General features: G+C 42.7%; 1 protein-coding gene across 2 annotated transcripts in view; it reads right to left on the bottom strand.

Annotated features, from left to right (window-relative positions):
- The window catches only part of CUX1 (cut like homeobox 1), a 615,616-nt gene that overhangs the window by 509,815 nt on the left and 78,664 nt on the right, over nt 1-27,137 (bottom strand). For both annotated transcript variants that reach the window (XM_082244943.1, XM_082244942.1), the window contains exon 2: nt 8,113-8,223. In XM_082244943.1, coding sequence (XP_082101069.1) covers nt 8,113-8,223 — 111 coding nt within the window. The remainder of the gene's footprint in view (nt 1-8,112; nt 8,224-27,137) is intronic.

Here is a 27,137-nt window from a genome sequence, read left to right as displayed (position 1 = left end):
ACTGTCCCATTTTTACTGATTACAACTAAAGGTTCCAATTGTGGCCAATTATGTGACTGACATATTGCAGAGCCTACAAACAACCTTCTTAAAGCGGCGGTAGTATAGTCATTTTGTTGACTTTTACCTGCAGGTAAGCCTATAATAAGGCTTACCTGTAGGTACAATTAATATCTCCTAAACCTGCACAGTTTAGGAGATATTTGCACTGCATGCAGCCGCTGACGCTAACGGCGCATGCACTCTGAAGGTCCGGTGGAAGTTGCCGGAAAATTTATCCCCCGCGCACATGCGCAGGAGTGACGTCATCGTGGCTCCGGCCACTCACAGCGCCGGAGACGCCGAACCCGGAAAAGAGACGCCGAGGGATCATATCCGCTCCCACAGCGGTGTCCGGGGGTCCGTGTCGGGGCTTCGTTTTAAGGTAAGTATTTTATAATGAGCTAGTATGCGATGCATACTAGCATATTATGCCATTGTCTTGCAGGGGTTTTTTTTTTTTGTTTTTTTTGAGTATACAACCGCTTTAAGTGCCGGTTCACACTTGTGTGAGTTTACTGCGAACGTGATGCGTTACAAAAAGTCCAGATTCGCACGTCTTCCCAAAATACATTGCGATTCAGATGCGAATGTAATGCGATGATGAAAAGGGTCATGTGCGAGTTTACAGCGCTGCATTGCGAATTTAGTCTCCATAGACATCAATGTAAATCAGTCTGGACTCGCATTATTAGTTCAGTTAGGTGTGAATTCTTATTTTTTTATGTAGCGTTTTCCCCTCAGCTCCACCCCTCCTTACATCGCATGGGAGCTTAATTAAAATAAACGCAATCAATCCGCATTACAATCGCGCTGGTAATATTGAAAAACACAAGGCAAACTCGCACTGAAAATTCGCATTGCAATCACACCCGTTCACAATGGCACAAGCGTGAACCGAGACTTAGGAACCTGGCTGTGCCATCCTCCCTCTTTTTCCATATGTGCCCGACAGAAGATCTCTGCACAGACAGTAGCACAGGATCCTTCTGGCCGCTTACCCCGACTAAGTGCACAGAATGAGAGAATCACACTCTTTCCTTAGGAAAAAAAAAAGGAACAATCTTGGAACAATCTTGTAATGTTCACAGGGATTTTACAACATGTTAAAAAAATCACAACAAGTGATAAGAAACACTGCTGGCACTTGTGCAGGCTGATGATCTCTAACAGTAACATTCCTAAAATACCAAAATGTTTCTATGAGTGTTGGAACTGGTGAAAAAATCATCAAGCAGTATTAAACCCACATGAAAACAATATATTGCAGCTTACCAATTCTTAGATGCGATGGCTTCATTCGTTTTCTTTTTAGGCTATTTTTATCTGGTGATCCAGCTAGCAAGCCTGTTTTTTTTTTTTTTTTAAAGCTCAAGCTCTCCAGCAGAATAGATCAGTTAACGTGGATGAGACAAACCACTAAGGCTTGGTTCACTCTTGTGCAGGTGGCTCCTGCTGCGGATCGGCACCTGTTCCAACAACTACAACCACCTGCACAGAAAAACGCAGGAGATGTGTGCGGATGCTATTAATCCTAATGGCACCCGCATGCACTGGAAATCCCAGCAGCCACTTCCACCCACTAGGAACCGCACTGCACTTGTGGTTTCTGTGCGGTCTGCGATTTCAAAAGTCTAACAGGGACTTTTTCCCTGTGTTTTCACGAGGCCCTGCAGCCTATAAATAAGCCTCAAATGAATGGACTGACGTGTCCGCACAAAAAGCGGCTCACAGGGTCACATAAGTGTGAACCAGGCCTTAAAGCGGTAGTATACTCCACTTTTTACCTTTTACCTACAGGTAAGCCTATAATAAGGCTTACCTGTAGGTAGAATTAATAGCAGGTTTAGGAGATATTCACCCTGCATGCAGCCGCTGAAACCAGCGGCGCATGCGCTCTGAAGGTGCGGCGGACCTTCAGAGCTCTTTGCCGGATCCTTGCCGGAAAGTAACTCCTGCGCGTGTGCGCGGGAGTGACGTCATCGCGGCTTCGGCCTCTCACAGCGCCGGAGCCACCGAACCAGGAAGAGACGCCGAGGGAACATGATGGCTCCCTGTGATCGGGTGACCATGTCGGGGCTTCGTTTTAAGGTATTTCATAATGAGCTAGTATGCGATGCACACTAGCTCATTATGCCTTTCTCCTGCAGGGTTTGTTTTTTTGTTTTTTTAGGGGAGTATACAACCGCTTTAACCACTTTAGCCCCAGCCCTATTTCGGACACTTTTTGTTCACAAGTTAAAACCAGTATTTTTTCCTAGAAAACTACTTAGAACCCCCAAACATTATATATATTTTTTTAGCAAAGACTCTGGAGAATAAAATGTCGGTCATTGCAAAAATTTTTGTCACGCGGTATTTGCGCAGCGGTCTTTAAAACGCCATTTTTTTGGAAAAAATTTGAAAAATCACATTTCACTGCATTTAAAAAATACTAAACAGTAAAGTTAGCCCATTTTTTTTGTATATTGTGAAAGATGATGTCACGCCGAGTAAATAGATACCAAACATGTTACGGTTTAAAATTGCGCCCCCCCGTGGGATGGCGACAAACTACGGTCAATAGAGATCTCAATCTGCGACGCTTTAAATTTATTTAACGGTTACCAGTTTAGAGTTAGAGTGTAGCTCTTTTTTTTTAATTATTGCCCACGCTCTGGCGATCGCGGCGATACCTCACATGTGTGGTTTGAACAGCGATTTCATTTGCGGCTCGACTTGCGTATACGTTTTTTTTTGTGCGCGAGCTAACGGTGACGGGGACGGCTAAATTTTTTTTTTTTTTTTTTTCCTATTTATTTTTTCTTTTTTTTTAAACTTTATTACAGGTTTTTAAAAAAAAAAAAAATCTGATCACTTTTATTGCTGTCACAAGCAATGTAAACATCCCTGGTGACAGCAATATGTCGTGACAGGTACACTTTATGGAGGGATCGAGGGTCTAAAAGACCCTAGACCCCTCCACTACACTTCCCTGTATGCAAAACGCCGAAAACGGCATTTTTGCATACAGCCGTTTTTCAAATCTGCCGCCTTTTGCAGCACAGTAACCCGGACGTGACGTCATGGACGCCGCCTCCGGGTTACGTCATCGGAGACCCGATCGATGCCGTTTCCGGCATTCATCGGGACTCCATCCAGCCGGCGGACGTGCCGGCTGGGTGCTCGGGGCTCCCGGTGGGACGGTAGCCCCGAGCAAAGCCGCGGAAGGCGGCGGGAGGGGGGGGACGTCCCCTCCCGCCCCCCCGGGTAACGATCGAGCGGCTCCCGAGCCGCATCGATCGTTACCGACGGAAAGCCGACCGTTGGCTTCAAACAACGGTACCGGGATGATGCCTCTAGCTAGAGGCATCATCCCGGTATAACCACTCAAAGTCAGCCGACGTAGAGGTTACGTGACTGGTAGTAAAGTGGTTAACATTGGCAGGGGTGATTAATGATCAGTAAATTTCCTATACAGTGGGAAAGGTATATAATCTTTGGCATGACGCCAAAAATGATTAAAGTGATTGTAAACCCACTTTGATGACTTTTACCTATAGGTAAGCCTAAAATAAGGCTTACTTATAGGTACTGTAAATATCTCCTAAACTTGTACCGTTTAGGAGATATTTACATTGCATGCACCCAATGACGTCAGCAGCGCATGCCTGTGCCGTGACTGGCGGCTCCTGCACACATGTGCGGGAGTGACGTCACGCGGCTCCGGCCAGTAATACAGCCGGAGTCCGCAGACCCGAAAGGAAGACAGCTGAAGATGGATGTGGCCAGCAGCAGGGACAACGCAGGCTTCGTTGCAGGTGTCACATGTGATGCATACTAGCACATTATGCATTTACTTTGCAGGGAAAAAAAAAACTTTTTTGAAGAGTTTACTTCCTCTTTAAAGGGAACTCTACTCTTGTGGAAAAAAAAAATCAGAACAATTGCAAATAAAAAACTAAATCTAGCATATACAATTGCAAGGCAAGTCATCCAGTAATTGAATGTTATTAAAAACTGCCGTTTCTTTTCAAGCTGCAGCACCGTAATCTTCTGTAAAATGCAATGCAAAATGGCTACCTGGAGATGTTCTGTACAGGAATGGTGTACAGAACGCCCCCCAGAAATGGCATTTCCTGCTTGTATGATTGGCTCACTGATTTTCCCAGAAGTCTGCACTAAGAAACAAGTCAGATTTTGGGCATCCTCTGCAACAAACACTTTTGGTGAGATACTCCCAAAGAAAAATCACATCTAGAGGGATGCAGACCTTGCCACTTTTGTCATTAGAGCCTTGCAGCAGCTGATAGATACATATAAAATAACTGCATTTGTTTTCTTTTTTAGGCTTGCTTTCTTGTATTTTTATCTGGTGATCCAGCCAGCAAGTCTGTTTTTCACAGCACAATGTATCAGTTTACATGGATGAGACAGAGTCGTGTCTCACTAATGTAGCAGGTATGTTACTAGCCAGAACACCAGAGGGAAAGAAGCCAAAAGAAAACGAATGCAGCCACCACATCTAATGCTTGGTAAGCGGCAATATATTACAACAGTGGTGTAGTGCTTAGCACTTTCACCTAGCAGCAAGAGGGTCGCTGGTTCGAATCCCAACCACGACACCACCTGCCTGGAGTTTGCATGTTCTCCCTGTGCCTGCGTGAGTTTCCTCCGGGTACTCCGGTTTCCTCCCACACTCCAAAGACATGCTGGTAGGTTAATTGGATCCTGTATAAAATTGGCCCTACTGTGTATGTATGTGAGTTAGGGACCTTAGATTGTAAGCTCCTTGAGGGCAGGGACTGATGTGAATGTGTAATGTATATGTAAAGCGCTGCGTAAATTGACAGCGCTATATAAGTACCTGAAATAATACAATTAATTTTTGGTTTTAGGTTTAATACTGCTTTCAAAAATGGCATCTCTTTATAGCAACAATCATTGTGAATTAATTTATTTAAAGTAATGCAGTGCTGTTATCAATATTTATAACAGTGACTGCAGTACATGCATGTATGTATTATAGTGGGAGTAAAGGCATCTTGACTGAAGAATATGAATTCTGTTTCTTTAATGCTCATTTCCGATCATTCTTCCTTAAAGGATGGCACTTTTCACATGCATGAGAAACAATTACTAAGAAATTGCTCAGAGGCAATCCACCAAGAAAATATTCGGTTTAACAGTGCAAACATGAAACCAGCTGTTGTTGCTAAAAACAGTTTGTGCATCCAAGGGCAAAATGCATATGTGTCTCCGGGGTGCTAATTATATTAACCTGTTCATTGCCAACAGCCTTCTAGATCCACTCTCAACAACCCTCATAGCAGACTAAGCAGAAATCCTGGCCTGTAGCAGAGCAATATTAAAAGCATCATACCAATACTGGTAAATGGGAAATACGTAAACTATGAAATAGCACCCTTTCCCATTACACAACATAAAGAAATGCTCACACACTGGTACTAGCCCATACTAGAGTCTGCAGAATCTTCCTGCATTGCTTTGCTACCCCAAGTAACATACAACCATAGCGCATCTCCTGAGACCCCTGATGTTATCAAGATGAATCCTGCCGATTGCACCATATGTTTGTGTTCTTTTTTAACAGAGGAGGTAGGACGGTCTCTATGGGGCTGCTGCACTAAACTGAGCCACAAAATGCAGGATTTTTCAAGACTTGCAGGAAAAGAAAAGTAGGATTATTAGCGGTTATCAGTAAAATTGGCAATAACTAGGAAAGAGACATTGGGAAGAAAAACAAACATCTGTAATGCATTAGCGCCCATTCACACTGGCGCGACACGACTTGCTGGGGCGACCTCGGCGCGACTTGCACGGACTTCATATCATTAAAGTCAATGCAAGTCACCTCCAGGTCGCCCCAAAGTAGTACAGGACCCTTTTTCTAAGTCGGAGCGACTTGTGTCGCTCCTATTAGAACGGGTCCTGTGCTAATCTATGGCAGGCGCCCGACCGCGACTTGTCAGGCGACCAAGTCGCCAGACAAGTCGCGCTAGTGTCAATGGGGTCTCAAAAGATCTTTCAAAGCAAACTGTAAATACTAAAACTGAAATACTCCAGAATACTGTAAAATGAATAGCGTTTTTTTTTTAGGGCCGGTGTAACGTTAAAAAACCCTACCCTGTGAAAATTCCCTACCCTCATCACTTCCTGTGCACGTACGCCATGCATCAGCTGAGCCGCTTCCCAGGCAGTAAATGATCGGCTCACACAGGAAGTGACGAGGGTAGGGAATTTTCACGGGGTAGGGTTTTTTTAACGTTACAACGGCTTCCCGTGAAATAACCCTACCCTTGTTCCCTGGCGGGTCGAGGAAAATGTAAAAGTGTCTCCTAATGGAGGAAAATTGAAAATATATAAAATATTTTTTTTTTTTATCATTCCATTTCGATTAATCTATATACATTTTCTTCCGTTAGGAGGCACTTTGTAATTTTTCTGGACCCGCCGGGGAACGAGGGTAGGGTATTTTCATGGGAAGCTGCCGCTTTAAGGACTGGGAAGGAGGGTAGGGTTTTTTCACTGAAGCCGAGATAATTTACTGTGCGCGCATGTGCACTGGGAAGCAGCTCAGCTGATACCTGACATACCCTCACCGGAAGTGACGAGGGTAGGGAATTTTCACGGGTAGGGTTTTTTAACGGAACATTGGTTCACACTGCGAATCCAGTGCGCAGTTGAATCGCCGGGGGTTGACACTGCCCTCTGCGAACCGCTTTGGGTATCAATACAAAGTTGATGAAACCCCCAGATCGGTTCGCAGATCGCACCGCGAATGTCAATTCAAACAGAAATCAGATCGCATGGGTGTTCTCATCCAACTCTGGGGTGGACAAAAAAAAATAGTGGGCATGCGATGTCTATGCAATGCGAATTCAGCCATACATCACATGTTACAGCAATGCAGTGTAACATCGCACCAGTGAGAACTGGCCCTAAATGTTTTGCACAATTAGAGAATGATGGTTTTGTGTATATTTTATTATGGTGACTAAAAACAAAATTGTATTTTACAAAACATATTTTGTTCCCCTTTTCTTTAGTCAGATAAAAAATAACACAAATAAAATCAAAATCTGAAATATTTTGCATTCTCTGTTTGGCTGACAGGTGGAGCTCTTGGCTCCTTTTCCTGTGTTTCTGTTGTCTCCTTTGCTTTCTTTGACGTAAAAACTTCTTTTGTTTACAGAGGTCAACAACACATGTTGAAATTTAGGCTAGCTATACATTAGTAGAGTTCTGATTTGTTAGTGGGGTCAAATCAACATTCATTTTGGATCACTGGGGGGAATTTGAAGCAGCAGAACGAACAAATTTCTATGTGTTTTTTGTTCAGGAAATTACATTCATTCCAAACATGAATGTTAAAAGCAAATAAAAATGTTGAAGTACTTTTGAACGCCTAGTCCAGTATTTATCGAATATACAAAGAATTTTCGTACAAATATTCTGTGAAAACGTAGCAGTGAATAGACACACAGGTAGATAACTTATTCAGTGACCCATTCTTTATCTGACAGCCCCATCTATGATTTCAAGTCCGAAAAGGCCAGCTTGAAAGCAGATAGCGTCTGTGGCTTTCTCTCCTCAGATAGTCCGTAAACTTTGTCATGCATTACATGCTTACTTGCAAAACAAAGATTCTAAACATACCAAAAAAAAATTTAAAAGATGGCAGGCGATCATTTTTATTAGGAATCAGCATCCGCAATATACTCTGGCCACAATCAGTCATTGTAGCATTTTGGGACATATAGGGGTTTATTTACTAAAGCTAGAGAGGGCAAAATTAGTCCCAATTCTGCAGAGAAACCAATCAGCTTCTAACCTCGCTTGTTTAATTAAGCTTTAGCAATAAAACCTAGAAGCCGATTGGTTTCTCTGCAGAATTGTGACAAATTTTGCCCTCTCTAGCTTTAGTAAATAAACCCCACAGTACCTATTCACAGAGCAAAAGGTTTTCCAATTAGGAATATAAAGCAGCAGCGTAATTTATTCACACAAATGAAGACATAAATTTGATTTCAAATTTTTTCATTCACCAAGAAAATAAATAGCTCAGCTCACCTCGGGAGTGTTCTTCTTGAATTCTCGACTTTGATCAATAAGTTTTTTTCTGGACTGTTCGCTTTCATCTTGTCTGTTTGCCAATACGGTTGCTGTTGTATCAAGTTCTCTCTGTTATAGAGAAAAAAAAAAAAAAAAGATTTCAGAGAAAAGACCTGTATAAAATTGTTATAAGAAGCAGATGATTGGGAGAACACGGGAAATAAGTATAAAACCTAAAAGAAGAGGAAAGTAAGAATAACTAAGGCCCCTTTCACACTTGTGCGACTTTAACCACTTAAGCCCCGGAGGATTTGGCTGCTAAACGACCAGAGGGTATTTTGCGATTCGGCACTGCGTGAATTTAACGGACAATTGCGCGGTCGTGCGACGCTGTACCTAAACGAATTTGGCGTCCTTTTTTTCCCACAAACAGAGCTTTCTTTTGGCGGTATTTGATCACCTGTGCGATTTTTTGATCACGCGCTATAAACAAAAAAAGAGCGTAAATTTTGCAAAAATAGCAATATTTTTCCCTTTTTTTTTATATGAAATTCCCCCAAAAAAAAATGTAAAAATCAAAATTTTTTAATATTTTCGGCCAATTTGTTTTATGCTACCTATGTTTGGTAAAAAAAAAAAATCGCAAAAAGCGTATTTTGATTGGTTTGCGCAAAAGTTATTGCGTTTACTAACAAAGGGAAAGATTTTTGTCATTTTTGTTGTTTTTTTTTTAACGCGTAATGGCGGCGATCTGCGATTTTTTTTGCGGTACTGCGACATTGCGGCGGACAGATCGGACCCTTGACTGACATTTTTGACACTTTTGGGGTTACCAGTGACATTTCTACAGTAATCAGTGCTATATATATGCACTGTTACTGTAAAAATACACTGGTAGTGAAGGGGTTAACTTTATTTGAGAGGGAGGGGCTGTGTGTGTCCCTAGGGGTGTGATTCTAACTGTGATTGGCTGTGGCTTCAACTGTATGCAGAGTGATCAATGGATCTACATAGTAGATCCATGTGATCATCTCTCATACAGAGAGGAGAATGACAGGCAGCTTGTTTACACAAGCTGCCTGACTTTCTCCCTCTCCCCCGCCGATCGCAGAGTGGCCGGCGGCGATCGGGTCCGCCGGTCACACGCGCGGGGGGGTCCGTGACCACGCGGGAGCGCGCCTCCAGCGGCGCGCGCTCGCTCCCTAAACCCTCACAGGCGAGCGACGTAGACCTACGTCACTTTGCCTGTGAGGGTCTGACCGCCGCCGTAGATAGTCGTGCGGCGGTCGGCAAGTGGTTAAAGTTGCGCGATTTTACCACGATTTTGACTGGGCTTGAAGCAATGCCTGTGTCTTTGGACCTCAAAACGCATTAAAATTGGGCCAAAGGAGTGCAGGGACTACTTTGAAGTCGGTGTGACTTCAAGTCGCACAGATATGAACAGTACTCATTGGAAATAATGGAGAATGAATTGTCGTGCGATTTTGCAATCCCAAATCGCAGGACAAGTAGCACAAGTGTGAAAGGGGCCTAAAGGCAAAACGATTTTCTTAGTTTAGGATGGAGTGGAAAGGAATTACAACCCCTATCAGGTTTTTATTGCCGTCTGTGCCCCCATTAAGGAGATTCACTCTCTCTGTTTGTCCTGCTTATCATTATCACTGAAAGTAAACGTAAAATAATTCCAAATTTTGGGTTGTCCCCAGAACAGCCAGGGATTCCCATCCCTTTGAAGGGCTTTCATCTCTTTTCCTGTCTTGGCTATGGGACAAGATGTAAAAAGAAATCTGAAATCTCACCAATGGGAGAAAGATAGCAAAAGAAAAAAAAATTGACCGGGATTATAACACCCCCCCCCCCTTTACTCTATTCAGGGGTTATAACCCCCCCCCCCTTACTCTATCTAAAATAAAATGTTGGCTTTAGTTCTACCTAAAAAATAATAATATTCAGAAGAAAAAAAAACAAAAAACAAAAAGCAGACAAATTTCAAAGAAATAACATAGGAAATATTCGTAGGTTGAGTTTTTGCTAAATTTTCCCATTTCTAACAATTTCTTGTGTTTATACTGCCTGAGTACATGTGCGGTGCAGCAGAAATTACAAAATGCCAAGAATGGAACTGGGTGACGGGATAATGTAGCTTTAGCGTGCATGAGTAAAAGTTACATTATCACTGGCTGCCCAAGGGCGGAAGACAGAAGACGCTGGAGGCAAAGGAAATGGTAAAGGTGACATCAGTGGCAATAGGGCGGTAATCTGGAGCCCAGAACTGTCAGTGCCTGAGGAAGGGAAGATGGCAGGTAGGTCTACCATGATGTACTAGAGAGATGGCAGGTAGGTCTACCATGATGTACTAGTGAGATGGCAGGTAGGTCTACCATGATGTACTAGTGAGATGGCAGGTAGGTCTACCATGATGTACTAGTATGCCATGCGTACTTGCAAATCAGAGTTAGAGCATAAGTCACTTCCACGCTACAATTTCACTTTAAACCTTTTACTGTTCTCATGCATCAGAACATACAGCCGGCTACCTGCAATAAAGAACGGATGTCCAACCCTGGATCAGGACAAATGTGTCGCATGCAGACACACAAACTCTACAGCAATGCACGAGGCCTTAATACTTAATACTCCTTAAAAGTCCCAGCACTCTTCTAAAGCCTGATTTTCCAACATCTGGAGGTGGAAAGTCAGTTTAATAACACAGTACGTCTGCAAACAACTAGGGGTGCAGTCCAGAGGCACAAAACATTACCAATAACTAAAAACTTCTGCCCAAAATATCCCACAGACATTCAGATGGCATTGTAACGAGAGGTTCTTCACTCAACCTGTCAGTGGTCAATAAGCTGTGACTATACGGTATAGTACATACAAGTACGTGATCCAGCACTTTTGGGTAGGTGGCACGCGCACGTCACCCTGACTGTGCTGCATTTCACCACAGCACAAGCCAATTGGCCAAGGATTTATGCCCAGAACCCACAGATCAGCTAAGTAAATGACAGAAAAGAGTCCTGTGTAGGTAAACAAAACTGGGTTCTCTACTGTCAGCAGTGATGTGCAAGGTTTGTTCTCCCTGAGTAAAAATTGACACACTGCTTATTAGGACACACAAGTAAACATTGTTTTGCACACATTTAATCCCTTGATCACCCTGTATGCTAACCCCTTCCCAGCCAGTGTCATTAGTATAGTGACAGTGCATATTATTAGCACTCATCACTATAAGAGTTGGTTCACACTGGGGCGGCACGACTCTGTACTACTTCGGGGGCGACTTGTGCATTACCATGCACCACGACTTCGGAGCGACTTGCATGGATTTCACATAATGGAAGTCTATTCAAGTCACTCCGAGGTCGCCCCGAAGTAGTACAGGACCCTTTTTCTAAGTCGGAGCGACTTGTGTCACTCCTATTAGAACGGGTCCTGTAGCAGTCAATGGACCGCGAGGGAGCGCGACTTGTCAGGCTGACAAGTCACACTAGTGTGGATCGATTCTTAATGTCACTGGTGAGGTCAGTGTCAGTTCCCCCCAACGTCAGTGTCAGATTGTTCGCTGCACTATCACAGTCCCACTATAAGTCTCTGATCAATGCCATTAGTAGTAAAAAAAAAAAAAAAAAATCATATATATATATATATATATATATATATATATATATATATATATATATATATATATATATATATATATATATATATATATATATATATATATATATATATATATATATATATATATACACATATATATATATATATATACATATACATATACATATATATATATATATATATCCCATACTTTGTAGACACTTTACATTTCCGAACCAGTGTCATTAGTACAGTGATAGTGCATATTGTGCATATTTTTAATACACATATTACTATATTAGTGTCACTGATTCCCAAAAAAGTCCGGTTAGTGTCCAATTTGTCCACCGCAATATTGAAGTCCTCTAAGTTGCTGATCCCCGCCATTACTAGTAAAAAAAAAATAAAACAAAAACTCCTTAAGTATATCCCAGTTTTTAGACGCTATAACATTTGCAAAAACCAATAAATCTACGCTTATTGGGATTTTTTTTACCAAAAATTTGTAGCAGAATACATATTGGCCCAAATTAATTAGGAAATTTGATTTTTTACTTTTTTTATCGGATATACTTTATAGCAGAAAAGTAAAAGAAGAAATGGTTTTGTTTTTTTTTTTGTTTTTTTTTGTTATTTTTTCAAAATGGTCAGTAGTTTTTTGTTTATAGCGCAAAAAATAAAAAATTGCAGCGGTGATCAAATACCAACAAAACAACAAAAATGGACCGGTCATGAAGGGGGTCTAATCTTCTGGAGCTGAAGTGGTTAACGAAGTTAGAGCATTAATTACATTTAGGAAACAGGATATACAAAAACTGCAGTGGTTTAGTAGTTTGTTAGTTATCTTTTTGTTTTTTTTACATGGCTTGATTGTGCTGGATTATTTTCCAATAAAGAGCTACTTAAAAATCTTCCCTGTAGCCCAAGCCGATGTAAAGTTGTGATTTAGTTCTGGCTGCTTGGCAATGGGTCAATATGTGGCTTATAGTAATTGGGGCCTAAAAACAGTGATATAAGTTACATAAAGATAACAGTCTCTACAAATACAGCGCCTGCTTATAGCGGAGCTAACAAAGGCTACGGAGGTGGACATGGCAAGGTCATCTACTAAATGGATCCTTGGAAATAGGAAGCCTGATTTATAGAAGCGGAGGAGTTCCCTGGTGGGTCACTCCTCGGTCCAGATCAATCAAGGTTACTGTATAAAAGAAATCATAATGATCACGGCAATAATTTACCATCGCCGTAGAAGACAAAGGGCCTATGGAGCTTGAAAGATAAATGATTGTCTTCTAGATTTTAAACTGCTTCAACAACGAGCCAAGTCCCCCCCCCCCCTTTTTTATTTCTTCTCAGCACCAGGGTGGGGACTGATGTGCTTTCAATTTTAAATGTTTTTGATGCACTTCGATCATGTGTGCTATAATGAAGCCATTATTTTTATTTGATCTCTGAGCCCCCAGTCACACTACTTTAGCGTACTCATAGGTTTGATTTTTGGGTGTTGTCACACACATTTCAATGGGCTGCCCTACTGCCCTACACATGACAAATATAATCAAATAAAATATAGACAGGAAAAATGGGACTTTAAAGATACATAATCAGTGACCAACTGATAGCATCAAAACATCACGGTGCATGAAATAAGTATTTATAAGTCATATAAAACCAGAGTTGTATAAAGTACTCTAAACCCATACTTGAGTAAAAGTACAAGTGCTTGAACAAAAAGTGACTTGAGTAGAAGTGTAAGTGCTCGATCAAAAAGTGACTTGAGTAGAAGTACTAAAGTATTCAACATTTTTTGTACTTAAGTATTGCAAGTAGTTTTTTTAAAAATGTTGCTACTCAAGTACTGAAAGTAAAAGTACCAGTAGTTTTGAAAAAAAATTGCTAGTCAAGTACTGAAAGTAAAAGTACAAGTACTGTGTTATGTAGTTATTAAGAAAGAAGTCAAAAGTTTGAACATCATATTGTTTTTTATTATTTCAAATGCAGCTTTTATTTATACATACAGTAGCATTTATTTTCGTATGCGCTGATAATACACATGTTTTGAGCTTCTTGAAACCTGCCATCTACTGTTCTGCCAGTGGTAATTTTTATAATTGTAACGAGTAACTATGCAGCACAAAAAAAAAAATATCGGAGTAGAAGTATTGAAATCACTGAAAAAATGTAGTGAAGTAAAAGTGGAAGTAGGAGAAAAAATTCTACTCCAGGAAAGTACAGATACCGCCTTACGGTACTTAAGTACAGTAGTGAAGTAGTTCTACTTAGTTACTATACATCTCTGTATAAAACCCAAATTTAAAATGATCAACATCAGAAAGGATGTTATTCTATACAGTGCCTTGCGAAAGTTTTCGGCCCCCTTGAACTTTGCGACCTTTTGCCACATTTCAGGCTTCAAACATAAAACTATTTTTTTGTGAAGAATCAACAACAAGTGGGACACAATCATGAAGTGGAACGAAATGTATTGGATATTTCAAACTTTGTTAAATAAAAAACTGAAAAATTGGGCGTGCAAAATTATTGAGCCCCCTTAAGTTAATACTTTGTAGCACCACCTTTTGCTGCGATTACAGCTGTAAGTCGCTTGGGGTATGTCTCTATCAGTTTTGCACATCCAGAGACTGAAATTTTTGCCCATTCCTCCTTGCAAAACAGCTCGAGCTCAGTGAGGTTGGATGGAGAGCGTTTGTGAACAGCAGTTTTCAGTTCTTTCCACAGATTCTCGATTGGATTCAGGTCTGGACATTGACTTGGCCATTCTAACACCTGGATATGTTTATTTGTGAACCATTCCATTGTAGATTTAAGGACATTAAATGGAGCTATACAGATGTCCAAAATATAAAAAAAGAGTTCAAACCTTGCAGAAAGTACCAGGACCAGAAACCTGCACATACAATCCCTGACTGGGACACAAATTACACTCCCACCAGGTCCTCCAGCCCAACCCGTCAGAGTACCACAGGGATAAGGAGGCCAGCACAGTGAAAGTGGTCATATGGTCCTAGAATACACCAAAGAACCTTCCAACTCTGAGAGGGGCCCTTGTAAAAATGTTCCTATAGATAAAATGGTGTCCATAGCATGTCATGTACTGAAGATGGTCCAAACATTAAGCAGTCTCATGGGGTATAGATTACGCCAGCTGCAAATACTATATACAAATGGTCTTAAGAGTATACTAATGGCACTTTTCCACTGCATGGAACCAAACGGTTTGGCTCGCTTTTGTGCTTTTCCACTCCTGGTACCGCATGGTATGGTGTAGGAACGGTTCGATACGGTACAGTACGGCGGCGCTTTTCCACTGCATGGAACCGAACGGTATGGCTCTCAGAAACAGTACCACCTTGATTGTGGTTCCAAGAGGTACCATACCCGGTACCATATCCCACAATCCTTTGCATGCAGTCATTACTAGCTACTGATTGGTCAGAGAATCCCACCCACCCCGTTGTTAACCCACCCACTTAACTTTAGTACTACTTTAGTGGAAAAGCAAACCATACCGTACCGAACCGTTCCAACACCGTACCATGCGGTACCAGCAGTGGAAAAGCAAACCGGCCAACCAGGGCCGAGCCGGTACTTGCAGTGGAAAAGTGCAACAAGACCTACAGCTCTGAGAGGGGCCCTTATGTTCCTATAGATAAAATGGTGTCCATAGCATATCATGTGCTCAAGGTGGTCCAAACATTAAGCAGTCCCACAGAGTAAAGATTTCCCAACCTGCAGATATTACATACAAATGGTCCTAGAGTACACCAAGAAATCTTACAGCTCTGAGAGAGTCCCTTATGTTCCTATAGAGAAAATGACGTCCAAAACATGCCATGTGCTTAAGATGGTCCTACATTTGACAAACGTGGCAAAAAAGCTCATGCACCTTTTGAGTTTCGAGCTTTAGGCTTCATGTACACTTACATCTACTAAACTTGAGTTTAGGAGCTTTTGGCGTTTTTTTTTGCCAAAGCTCCTAAACTCAACTCCAAAAAAGCCTGTTAGGATTGTTTAGGAGCTGCTGCAGTTAGGGGAGCCTCGACCTCCCTCTCCTGAACGCGGAAGAACTGCGTTTAGGATAGGAACGTTTTGACCACCAGCCGTGGGAAAATGCAAACCATGGCAAAATCAAGCCACGATTTTGCTGCAGTTTGCATTTTCCCGTGGCAGGTGGTCACAGTAGGCAGTGTGCACATGAAGCCTTCGGGGAACCATTAACAATAAATAGACCACTAACCCGACATTTTTCATATTTCGGGAACTTGCACAAAGTCAATTGTGCACACATTCACACGCTACATTGGTTTAAATTCAGACTAAGGACTCATTCACACCACATCAGTTGAGTTGTGTTGATCTGAACAGATCAACACGGGCTCAATGCCAGGGCACAAACAGAAGATAAGAATTGTTTTCCATATGTAAGCTCTAATGAGCAGAGCCTTCTGATTCCTCTTATACCAAATTGTATTGTAACTCTAATGTCTGCTTTCATTTAGTATAGCCCTGCGCAAACTGTTGGCACTATATAAATCCTGTATAATAATGTTCTGTTCATACCACAAAAGCTGTGCTGAAGTGGGCTGCAATGCATAGAAATACAGACAGGCTGCATATGTTTGCACTGCACCGCGGATTGCCACAGTTCAGTACATCTCACTGCTGCTGTGCATAGAGATGAATGAAATGGTATCTTGTGATATTTCAATAAAAGTAAAAAAAAGAAAGAAACCGTGCCTTGGATTGAAACAAAGGCCTGTTTTTTTGTGTGTGGCTGTTATAAACAGGAACTAAAAAAAAATAAAGTAACTATTCTGATGGAATCAAAAAGCAGCACAAAACGGGTATACGGCATTCTACTAATTGCAAACAATATAAAATGTCCTACAAAATACAATTAGTTAGGTTAGGACTTTATGAGTGATTTACGGTTGCTCAAAAGATCTCATGAGATTGATCTCTATTTGTATTAGATTACTTTTATGTTTTTAAAACGTAAAATGAAACTTCACCCAAAAGCAGAAGTTCCACTCGTTTCCCCCCCCTCTACCACATATGGCACTTAGCTGTTTGGGGGGGGGGGGTACCGACCCAAATAGAATGTCACCTCCACTCCCTCTGTCCACAGCCTTCTGGAACACATCACGGGTCCCAGAAGAGTGTGGGAATCTGGTGAACCTGCAAGGCTTCACAGTTTTCCTTAGTTATGATGCTGGTGCTAGGGACCCGAAGCCCAGTGAAGAATGGGCTTGGGTGAGGACAGCGCTGGACCCCTGGACCGGGTAAGTGTCCTTATATTAAGTCAGCAGCTACAGTCCAGCTTGCTTAAAATTCTTCACATCTGGAGGGCTATGGGGATGCAAAAACTAACTGTAGTAGCCTGTAATACATACAGTCAGTGCTGATCTCATCCTGGTGCCCCTCAACCAATTTGCCTTCTGTATGACTGTATCAACACGGTATGTGTGCTCTCTTCTGCCCTTCTTTGGGTTGCCTCTATGGACTAGAACAGTGTTTCTTAACCTGTTTTCAGTCGTGGCACCCTTTAAAAATGATGGACAGTCTCGAGGCACCTCATTCTAAAATGTAAAAACTTTTCTAATAGTTGTAATAATACAGCAACATCCACACGTCCAAGTAGGCCACCCAATGTTAGAGGTGATTTATTCTTTCACAGCAAATACACTTTTGCAAAAGGGGTACCGACTAGTATTCCAATGTTTCACTTCTCCCTCAGTTTTTCTCCATCACTCAGCTAATGTAACCCCAATGCTGAAGGAGAGGGGCAAGGGGGGGGGGGGGTGAAACAAGGATGCTATGCAGGCAACTGACATCCTCCTCATCAATCAATGAGGTCATTGGTTGTCTTGGCCGTTAGGACGCTGGCAACTAGAAGGTCGTAATGGTGCACAATGAAAACCTGTGACTTTGTGTAACTAAAAAGGCAGGCTTCATCCACACGCTGGCTTGTATACAATTTCTACGCATTTTGCCATGGCACCCATAAAGAAACATCAAGGCACCCTGGTTGAAAAAGGCTGAACTAGATAACACTGCCCTGCTATATCATGGCAAAGAAGTGAGGGGAAGTTGTTCTGTAGCGGTTCTTTACTTTTGTCACCATCAGGAAACCTGCCCTGAGCAATGACATGCAGCCACTGCTGGAATAAGACATGATCAGCACCAAGGTGCAAAAAAAAAAAAAAAAAAACAGTTCTGGACTAGGCCCTTTTTTTGCGATTCAGCTCTGTGTTACTTTAACGGAAAATTGCATGGTCGTGCGACGAAGTACCTAAATAAAATTGACGTTCTTTTTTCCCTACAAATAGAGCTTTCTTTTGGTGGTATTTTTTCACCTCTGCCATTTTTATTTTTTGCACCTTTTTAGGCCAATTTGTATTCTACTACATTCTACTACTCATAGAAAAAAAAAAAAAATAGAAAATATCGCAAAAAGCATATTTTGATTGGTTTGCACAAAAGTTATTGTGTCTACAAACTAGGGGAAAGATTTAGGTAATTTTTATTTATTTATTTTTTTACTAGTAATGGTGGCTAACTGAGATTTTTAGTGGGACTGTGACATTGCAGCGAATACAGATCGGACCCCTAACTGACATTTTTGACACTTTTGGGGGGGACCAGTGACATTACTACAGTAATCAGTGCTAACAATATGCACTGTTACTGTAATAATGACACTGGCAGGGAAGGGGTTAACCCAGGGGCGATCAAAGGGTTAAATGTGAGCCTAGGGGAGTTTTTTCTAACTGTATGGGGGAGGGACTTGCGAAATGACCATAGAGACCTGTGATCCTATATAGGAGGATCACAGGCGCTCTGATAATTTCAGAGAGAAGAACGGTCGGCTGTGTTTACAACAGCTGCCCGTCCTCTCTCAGCGGGTGGCGATCGCGGGTGCCTGGCCTCAATTGTGGCTGCTGGCCCCGTGCATCAGCATCCCCGCTGCCTAGTGGGGGCGGGAGCGTGGCGCGCACTCGGCCCCCAGCACCACATGCCCGACCGACATAGGGCCATGTTGGTTCGCGCAGGAGAGCCAGGCTGCCGCATTCAAAAACCAGTTAAAAATGGCATCTTCTGGAATCTAGAAGAAAAAAAAAATACACCCACACATAACGTTGGTGCTTTAGCAAACTAAATATCATCCAGTTAGACCGCATTCACACTAGTTCGACTTGGACCGCGACTTGTCAGCCTGACAAGTCGCAGTCCGTCACGCTCCCATTGTGCGGTACAGGAGCCGTTCTAATAGGAGCGACATAAGTCGCTCCGACTTAAAAAAAGGTTCCTGTACTACTTCGGGGCGACCCGGAGGCGACTTGTATAGACATTCATTATATGAAGTCCGTGCAAGTCGCGCTGCACGCGACTTCACAGGTCGCCTCCTAAGTCGGAGCGACATAGTGTGAACCGAGACTTATGGCACTTTTCCACTGCAAGTACCGGCTAGTACCGGCTCGGCTCTACTTGGCCCGGTTTGCTTTTCCACTGCGGTACCGCATGGTTTAGTGTCGGAACGGTTAGGTACGGTATAGGTTTGCTTTTCCACTAAAGTAGTACTAAAGTTAAGTGGGTGGGATAACAACGGGGTGGGTGTGATTCTCTGACCAATCAGTGGCTAGTAGTGACTGCATGCAAAGGATTGTGGGATATGGTACCAGTTTGGTACCTGTTGGAACCACAATCGAGTAGGTACTGTTTTTTCAGAGCCGTACCGTACCGTTCGGTTCCATGCAGTGGAAAAGCAAACCTATACCGTACCGTACCGAACCGTTCCGACCCTATACCATGCGGTACCAGCAGTGGAAAAGCACAAAAGCGTGCCGAGCCGGTACGGTTCCATGCAGTGGAAAAGCACCATTAGAGTTTAGTTCTATGTTAACAATAGGACATTTTTGTGAATCCCTGCGTCATGTCTCCTACAATCATAACCTCAGCCAATAACACGGTAGATGGATTTCAGGGTTCTGGGTATTCACACGCTCTTATTTATATAGGTACTTCCATGAACTATCCATATTGTACATTGTTAGTTCTTCTCAAAATCAAAACCAGAAATTAAAAGGGTTTTCAATTTTTTTTTTTTAATCCCCCAAATACTAGATGGGAAATGATTACAAAATCTTATGTTGAGCTTGGCACCAGCCTGCCAGGGACAGAGAGACGATGTGATGCCAGGGAGCGCGGAGTCGCTCTGCTGTGTCATGTCTATGGTGTGTTTCATTCCACTTCTCTTTTCCTTCATCTCCTGTGTGGTGGGGAGGGCCAGAAGACACAGACTATTGACAACAGTTGGCTATTTGCTTCCTGTCTAAGCGGACATCCTGTTAAGCTCCAATTACTGCCAACTCGGCAGAGATTACCAGGATTTCTACTCCACGCTAAAGATGATTTGATAAACTGTGAAGATAGGTGTAGTAAACAGGTAGGCTTCATAGTAAAACATGTCCGTTCATGATCTGCACTAATGTCATCAACACTTCACATGGGATTTTATGGGACACTTTTTTTTTTTAACTGCTTAAAGAACCCCTTTCACAAAATCTAAACATTGCATAGAAAAGCAGAGACACAAAAAGTATTTTAAATACTAACTTGCAGTGTTTTACAAAATATATTTTCCCAATGTGCCTCAGTGCCACTTGCTAGAAAATGTGACAACTCCAGCAAGAGTCTGTTCTCCAGCACAGCCCCCCTTTCATGTCATCATATCATAGCCCTCTTCTCTTCTGGGAGCGTCTAATTACTCTATGTGCTGGCCCAGCTCCCCTGCCCCCCCTCCCTCCCCCTATATATTCTTTTATGTAGCTGCCAGAGGGGAAGCAAAGAGGAATACTAGAGCAGCCGTTTTCAAGGGTGCCTTGGCAAAATGCCTAAAAATGTACCCAAAAACTGTTCACAAGCCGGCGTGTGGATGAAGCCTGCCTTTTAGTTACACAAATCCACGGGTTTTCATTGTGCATCATTACAACCTTCTGACCGCCGGTGTTCTGTCAGAATACCATACCCCATCAGAATTCCATACCTCCATCATTTCCGGTTGCGGATCAGCTGTGGCTTCGTCATGAATCAGCTGTATGCGTCACAAGTCCTACTGCGCATGCGCAGAATAGGTAGGGCATTTTGATAACATTGTAAGGGGTCAGGCAAAAGACCTAGTGTGCATGTGCCGGCGCATGCGCAGCAACGGGTCGGGCAGCGGGATCTCTGATAACAAACATCCATCCGATCTCCACGGCCCACACTGCACTGACCTGAAACAGCGCCGAGCCCGACACTGCACCGACCCAACAATCCGATCTCAATGGCCCACACTACGCCAACCCGACAGTGGGCGTGGGCATGGGCGTGCGTGGGTAGGGAATAGGATTGTCCCATTGTTGGCTCGGCGCAGTGTATGCCATGGAGATCAGATGGATGTTTGTTATCAGAGATGCCGCTGCCCGATCCGTTGGTGCGCATGCGTCCGCTCATGCCCAGTAGGATTTATGCCTCACCCCTTGCGATGTTATCAAAATTCCCTACCTATTGCGCGCATGCACAGTAGGACGTGTGACCCGGCTACAGCTGGTGCATGACGAACCTGCACCGGAAATGACGTAGGTAGGGAAATCTGATGGGGTAGGGAAATCTGATAGAACATCGGCATCCTATCCACCAATGACATCACCAGTTGATGAAAGGATCTCAGTCACCTGTACAGCATCCTTGTTTGACCCTCCTCTGCCCCCTCCATCAGCATTGAGGGCACATTAGCTGAGTGATGAAGAAACACTGAGGGAGAAGAGAAACATTGGAATACTAGTCAGTACTAGTTTGAAAAGTGTATTTGCTTTGGATGAATACATCACCTCCAACATTGGGTGTCCTACTTGGGTGGATGTTTTTGCGTTATCCAAAACTATTAGGATTGTTTTTCAATTTTAGAATGGGGTGCCACAAGACTGTCCATTTTTAAAGGTTGCCTCGAGAGTGTCCATCATTTTTAAAGGGTGCCTTGACTAAAAAAAGGTTGAGACTGTAAACGGTACTATAGGATGTCACTTGACTGACAACTCTGAGACTGCTGGGCCTGCTAACGTCTTAAGATGACAGCACACAGCAGTAGTTTTAAGGCTTTTGGATTTCTTCACAAGGGAGCTTACAGGTAAATAACACGCATACCAGAAGTTAAATGCACATAAAATATTATGAGAATACTTTTGCTGACAGGGTCTCTTTAAAAAAAAATAGTAGTGAGAAATATGAAGGCTGACATTGCTGTTTCACATATCAGTACTTTCTGAGGCTGCCCACATAATGCCTATGTGTCCATGGGCGGCAGAGCACGCTCACAGCACAGTGACCGAGTTGTCACAGACTGCTCTCAGTATTTACTAATAATCAGGAGACAGTGGGATCAGCTCCTGATCATGTGATCACTGTGACAGCTAATCACAGTGGTCATGTGATAGCCCAGTCTTTCCTGCCCCGAGGCATAAAGACCCTGTTACAGGATGTCGGGAAGAGGTTAAAAATATATATTTTCATTTAAACTGGCCACATAACATAACCAAAAAAACAGGAAAACAGCTTTTTCAGTAATACCAGTTGATCCTGCCAGAAGCTTGATAACTAATAAACTTCCTCTGATCTTTGCCCTGTAACAGTGTCTACAGCTGTCTGTGGACTACAGAACACTTACCCTTATGTTATAGGGATGAGTAGAGGGAGAGGTGTTCTGTAGTTTTCACACATGCTGTCCGTTTATCCGTTTTTCATCCATCCGTTGACGAATGAAAGACGGACATCAATGCATCTCTATGGAAAAACGGATGTATATGGATGATCATCTATTTCCATCAGTTTACATCCGTATTTGTCATCATACGTTTTTTTTAACTGATCAAAGCTCTATTTTTCTTCCGTTAAAAAAATGAATCGAACGAAAAACTGATAAAGGCCTCTTTCATACGGGCTTTCCAATCAAGTCTGCCTGTCAGTTTTTCAGGCAGACCTGATCTAATGCTCCATGTACCTCTATGGAGCAGCGGATGTTAGCGGAGACATCTCAGCTGACACTCGCTGCTCTCCGATCCAATGTGGCTTGTGAAATCCAGACGGATGGAAACCCTATTTTCCATCCGTCTGGAGGATCGGATGAAAAACGGACAGGCGGTCCGTTTTCATCTGATCGCCCATAGAGGGGAGCGGGTCTCTGACAGCTCCATCATTGTAAAGTAAGCGGAGATGGAGCTGTCATCCATTGGGAATGGCGGATCGATTCCCGCTGAGCAAAATTGAGCCAGGCAGGCGGAAGGCCCGTGTGAAAGGACACAAATGGTCAGTTTGTCATCAGTTTTTGCATTGGTAGTGCATGTAAAATAAACCGATGAAAAACTGATGAATACTTCATCCATTTTGACGTGACTGAACTGATGAAATAAACGGTCCGCATGTGTGAAAGCGGCCTCAAGGTGTTCCTCTATAGATACAGCACAGGGAGTGAGTGTTATCACCTTAGGGCAAAGTGAGGTTAATTTACTAAAACTGGAGAGTGCAACATCCAACGTAGCTGTGCATGGTAGCCAATCAGCTTCTAACGTCAGCTTGTTCGAATAAAGGAGAAGTACAGCCAAAGCGCGTTGGGCTGTACTTATCTTGTGGATCAAAGGAGTGCAGATCGTTTTGCACTCCTGTGACCCTTTTTAACCACTTGCCGACTGCCGCGCGACTATTTACGTCGGCAGTCAGCCCCTCACAGGCAGAGTACTACGTCGCTAGCCTGTGAGGGTCTAGGGAGCGAGCGCACGGACCCCCCCGCGCGTTGTCACTCGGCGATCGTCGGTGCAGAGGGAGAAAGGCAGGCGGCTAATGTAAACAAGCCGCCTGTCATTCTCCCCTGTGTAGGAACAGTGATCATACAGTTCTACTATGTAGGACCGTTGATCACTGTTCCTACACCTCAAGCCACAGCCAATCACAGTTAGAATCACGCCCCTAGGGACACACATAACCCCTCCCTCTCAAAAAAAGTTAACCCCTTCACTGCCAGTGTAATTTTACAGTAACAGTGCATATGTACTGTATAGCACTGATTACTGTAGAAAATGTCACTGGTAACCCCAAAAGTGTCAAACATGTCAGTCAAGGGTCCAATCTGTCCGCCGCAATGTCGCAGTACCGCAAAAAAAAAAAAAAAAAAAAAAAAAAACAAAAATGACAAAAATCTTTCCCTTTGTTGGTAAACGCGATAACTTTTGGCAAACCAATCAAAATAGGCTTTTTGCATTTTTTTTTTTACCAAACATAGGTAGCATAAAACAAATTGGCCAAAAATGTTAAAAAAATTTGATTTTTACATTTTTTGGGGGGGAATTTCATATAAAAAAATGTGAAAAATATTGTTATTTTTGCAAAATTGACGCTTTTTTTTTGTTTATAGCGCATGATCAAAAAAAAAAAAAAAAAAAAAAAAAAAAAAAAATCGCACAGGTGATCAAATACCACCAAAAGAATGCTCTTATTGTGGGAAAAAAAAGGACGTCAAATTCGTTTAGGTACAGCGTCGCACGACCGCGCAATTGTCCGTTAAAGTCACGCAGTGCCGAATCGCAAAATAGGCCCTGGTCAGAAAGGGGGGGAAATCTTCCGGGGCTTAAGTGGTTAAGCAGACAGGGGGCTAAAGCCTGCTGTCGGCTGAAGTCACAGAGTCAGCCCAGGTTCGTGAAAGATTCACCCACATGCCTGGACTGACACCTGGCTCAGGCTCTCAGCGAGCTGCTAAGAGCCTAATTCAGCGCTTGCGTGAGCGTGGGGGGCAGAGCAGAGAACCCAAAGACTGACAGTCACCAGCTATCTACTCAGGGAGCACTGAGATTGGAGCGATCGGCTGTGTTTGATTGCTCGGTTCTCAGTGTTGGAGTCGGTTGGGGTCAGATGCAGCATTAGGCTCCATGTACATGGGACGTTGTTAAAAGTCCCTTTGAATGCTGGAATTTTTAGGACGTTTGAAACGTCCGTTCGGTCGCGTTTGTACCCGCGTTTAGCGGGCGTTTAGCGGCGTTTGCGTTTAGAAGCGTTCCTAGAGGTCAAAAAAATTATTCCCCTTTAAAATGGAAAAACGCGAACGCTAAACGCGGGTCATCGCGTTTGGACGCGTTCGGACGCGTTTGGGCGTTTGAAACGCCGGGAAACACACGTTCGAACGCAAATAATTGCGTTCTAAAAACAGTCCCTGAACGCAACTGCCTGCAAATGACTGTAAACGACCTGGTGTACATGGACAGTTAAGATAAAATGTAGATGGGTTCAGGGGCTTCTAAAAAAAACGCCCAACTGCTCCTAAACGGCCATTTCCAGCGTCCCGTGTACATGGAGCCTTAGAACGATGCTGCATTCGTAGGTTTTTAAAAGAAAAAAATTAAATCCAATAGTAGACAAAAATCCTGGAAACTGATTTCTTTAAACAGCTGCACCCCATTTTGCACTCCAGTTTTAGTAAATCAACCCTTTTGGGTTGCTGGCATGGTCACCAGGTGAAAATAAGAGGGGGAAAAGCATGAATAGAACACTATTGCAACCACCACATCAAAGGGATGGTGAACTGCTGTAATCTTTAGGAGGCTGATCAGAAAAAAAAAAAAAAATTAAAAACCGATTGGTCTTAAACACAAACTATGCATATCATTACAGACACCAAGGGTTGCCACAGTCAGAAGAGGACAGACATGCTGATATGATACTACTGCCCTCATCATCAATTCATGGCAACCTCCTAATGTACCAGACTTTTGGATTACACTGGTTTTTAGAATCCAAAAGCATTTTTTTTTCCCAAAATATGGCAAATAGGGGGTAAACATGTTTTGGCCAATTATCACCCAATCTGTGCATGTTTAGCCTTGCTTGATCAATTAGAGAGAACTGGACCAGACACACAATACAAACAGAACCACATCCACCATAAGAATTTCCATAGATTGCACATTGTGCTCCAGTTACTTGAACAGGGCTTGTTACTGTGCTAAGATTTAATAGCTTTGTAACTCATTAAATGTAAGTGTAGCATTTCATATACAAGGGGCCATGTTTCATATACTGTCAAAATGTTTGATATCCACAGGAATTTTCATTTTATAGGCTATAAACATTAAATCTAGACTCTGTCATAAAAAAGCTATTCAATACTATATAAATCATTGAGAGCACTGAAAGCAAATCTGAGTTTAAAGCGCGTGATCGTATTTTATTGTAAAGAACTCCATGACAATCCTTGCGGGAGGGATCTGCTAACCAAGTATGGTACTTGCAGTGCTCAAAATTTTACATATTGTTAAGTTTTCATTTTAAAGAAACAATGTATAGATGATTACTAATTACACTCTATTTACACGCAGCTTTTTATTCATACAAAAAAGGAAATCTACCGTTTTTCTGTACTACATTTGCATTTTGGTGTTGATTGTACCATTACTGAACTTACAGAAGCATCCTTATGCCTTGTACACGGGATGAGAAAATCGGAGAAAAGGAATACGGCTTTGGAAGCAATTGTACGACAATCTGATCGTTAGTACACAACTTTTGAGAGCCAATCACAACAGTTCATGTGAAATTATCGAAAGGGACAATCAAAAAAAATGTTCTCGCACGATACCAGAAAGAACAATTTTCATTTAATCAGTACAGTATTAGTCCAAAAAAAAATAAAATAAAAAAATCGAGTGACCAAGACCGCACATGCTTGAAAAAAAAAAAAAAAAAGAATACATTACAATACATCACTTCCAAAAGGTATATTCTGTCGTATGAGAATTTTTTCGTAACTTTTATTAACCTCTTCATTTTCAATATGGAGTAGCATGCAAAAAAAAACAAAAAGAAAAAGGACAATCATTGGTCTGATATTCTCATCGGAAGTACTAGGCTTTAAGCCCCTTTCACACAGGCGGTGCACCCGACGGACTCCGTTTTGCTCAGCAGGGATCGATCCGCCAATCCCCGTTGAGCAGGCGGATGACAGCTCTGTCTCCGCTTACTTTGCAGAGACGGAGCTGTCAGATCCCCGCTCTCCTCTATGGGAGATCAGATGAAAACGACCGCCTGTTTGTTTATATCTGATCCTCCAGACGGAAGGAAAATAGGGTTTCCATCCGTCCGGAGAGGTCTCCGCTGACATCCGCTGATCCTTAGGCCCCTTTCACACGGGCTTTCCGATCAGGTTTATGAAAAAAAGTGACAGGCGGACCTAATCGGATACTCCATGTAGCAGCGGATGTTAGCGGAGACATCTCAGCTGACAGCCGCTGATATCCAATCTGATCCTGTCCGTGAAATCCAGATGGATGGAAACCCTATTTTCCATCCGTCTGGAGGATCGGATAAGATCGGATGAAAATGGACAGGCGGTCCAT

This window comes from Pelophylax lessonae (assembly GCF_965119305.1).
Source record: "Pelophylax lessonae genome assembly, chromosome: 2".
Lineage (NCBI taxonomy): Eukaryota > Metazoa > Chordata > Amphibia > Anura > Ranidae > Pelophylax > Pelophylax lessonae.
This window is presented reverse-complemented; position numbering and strand designations above follow the sequence as displayed.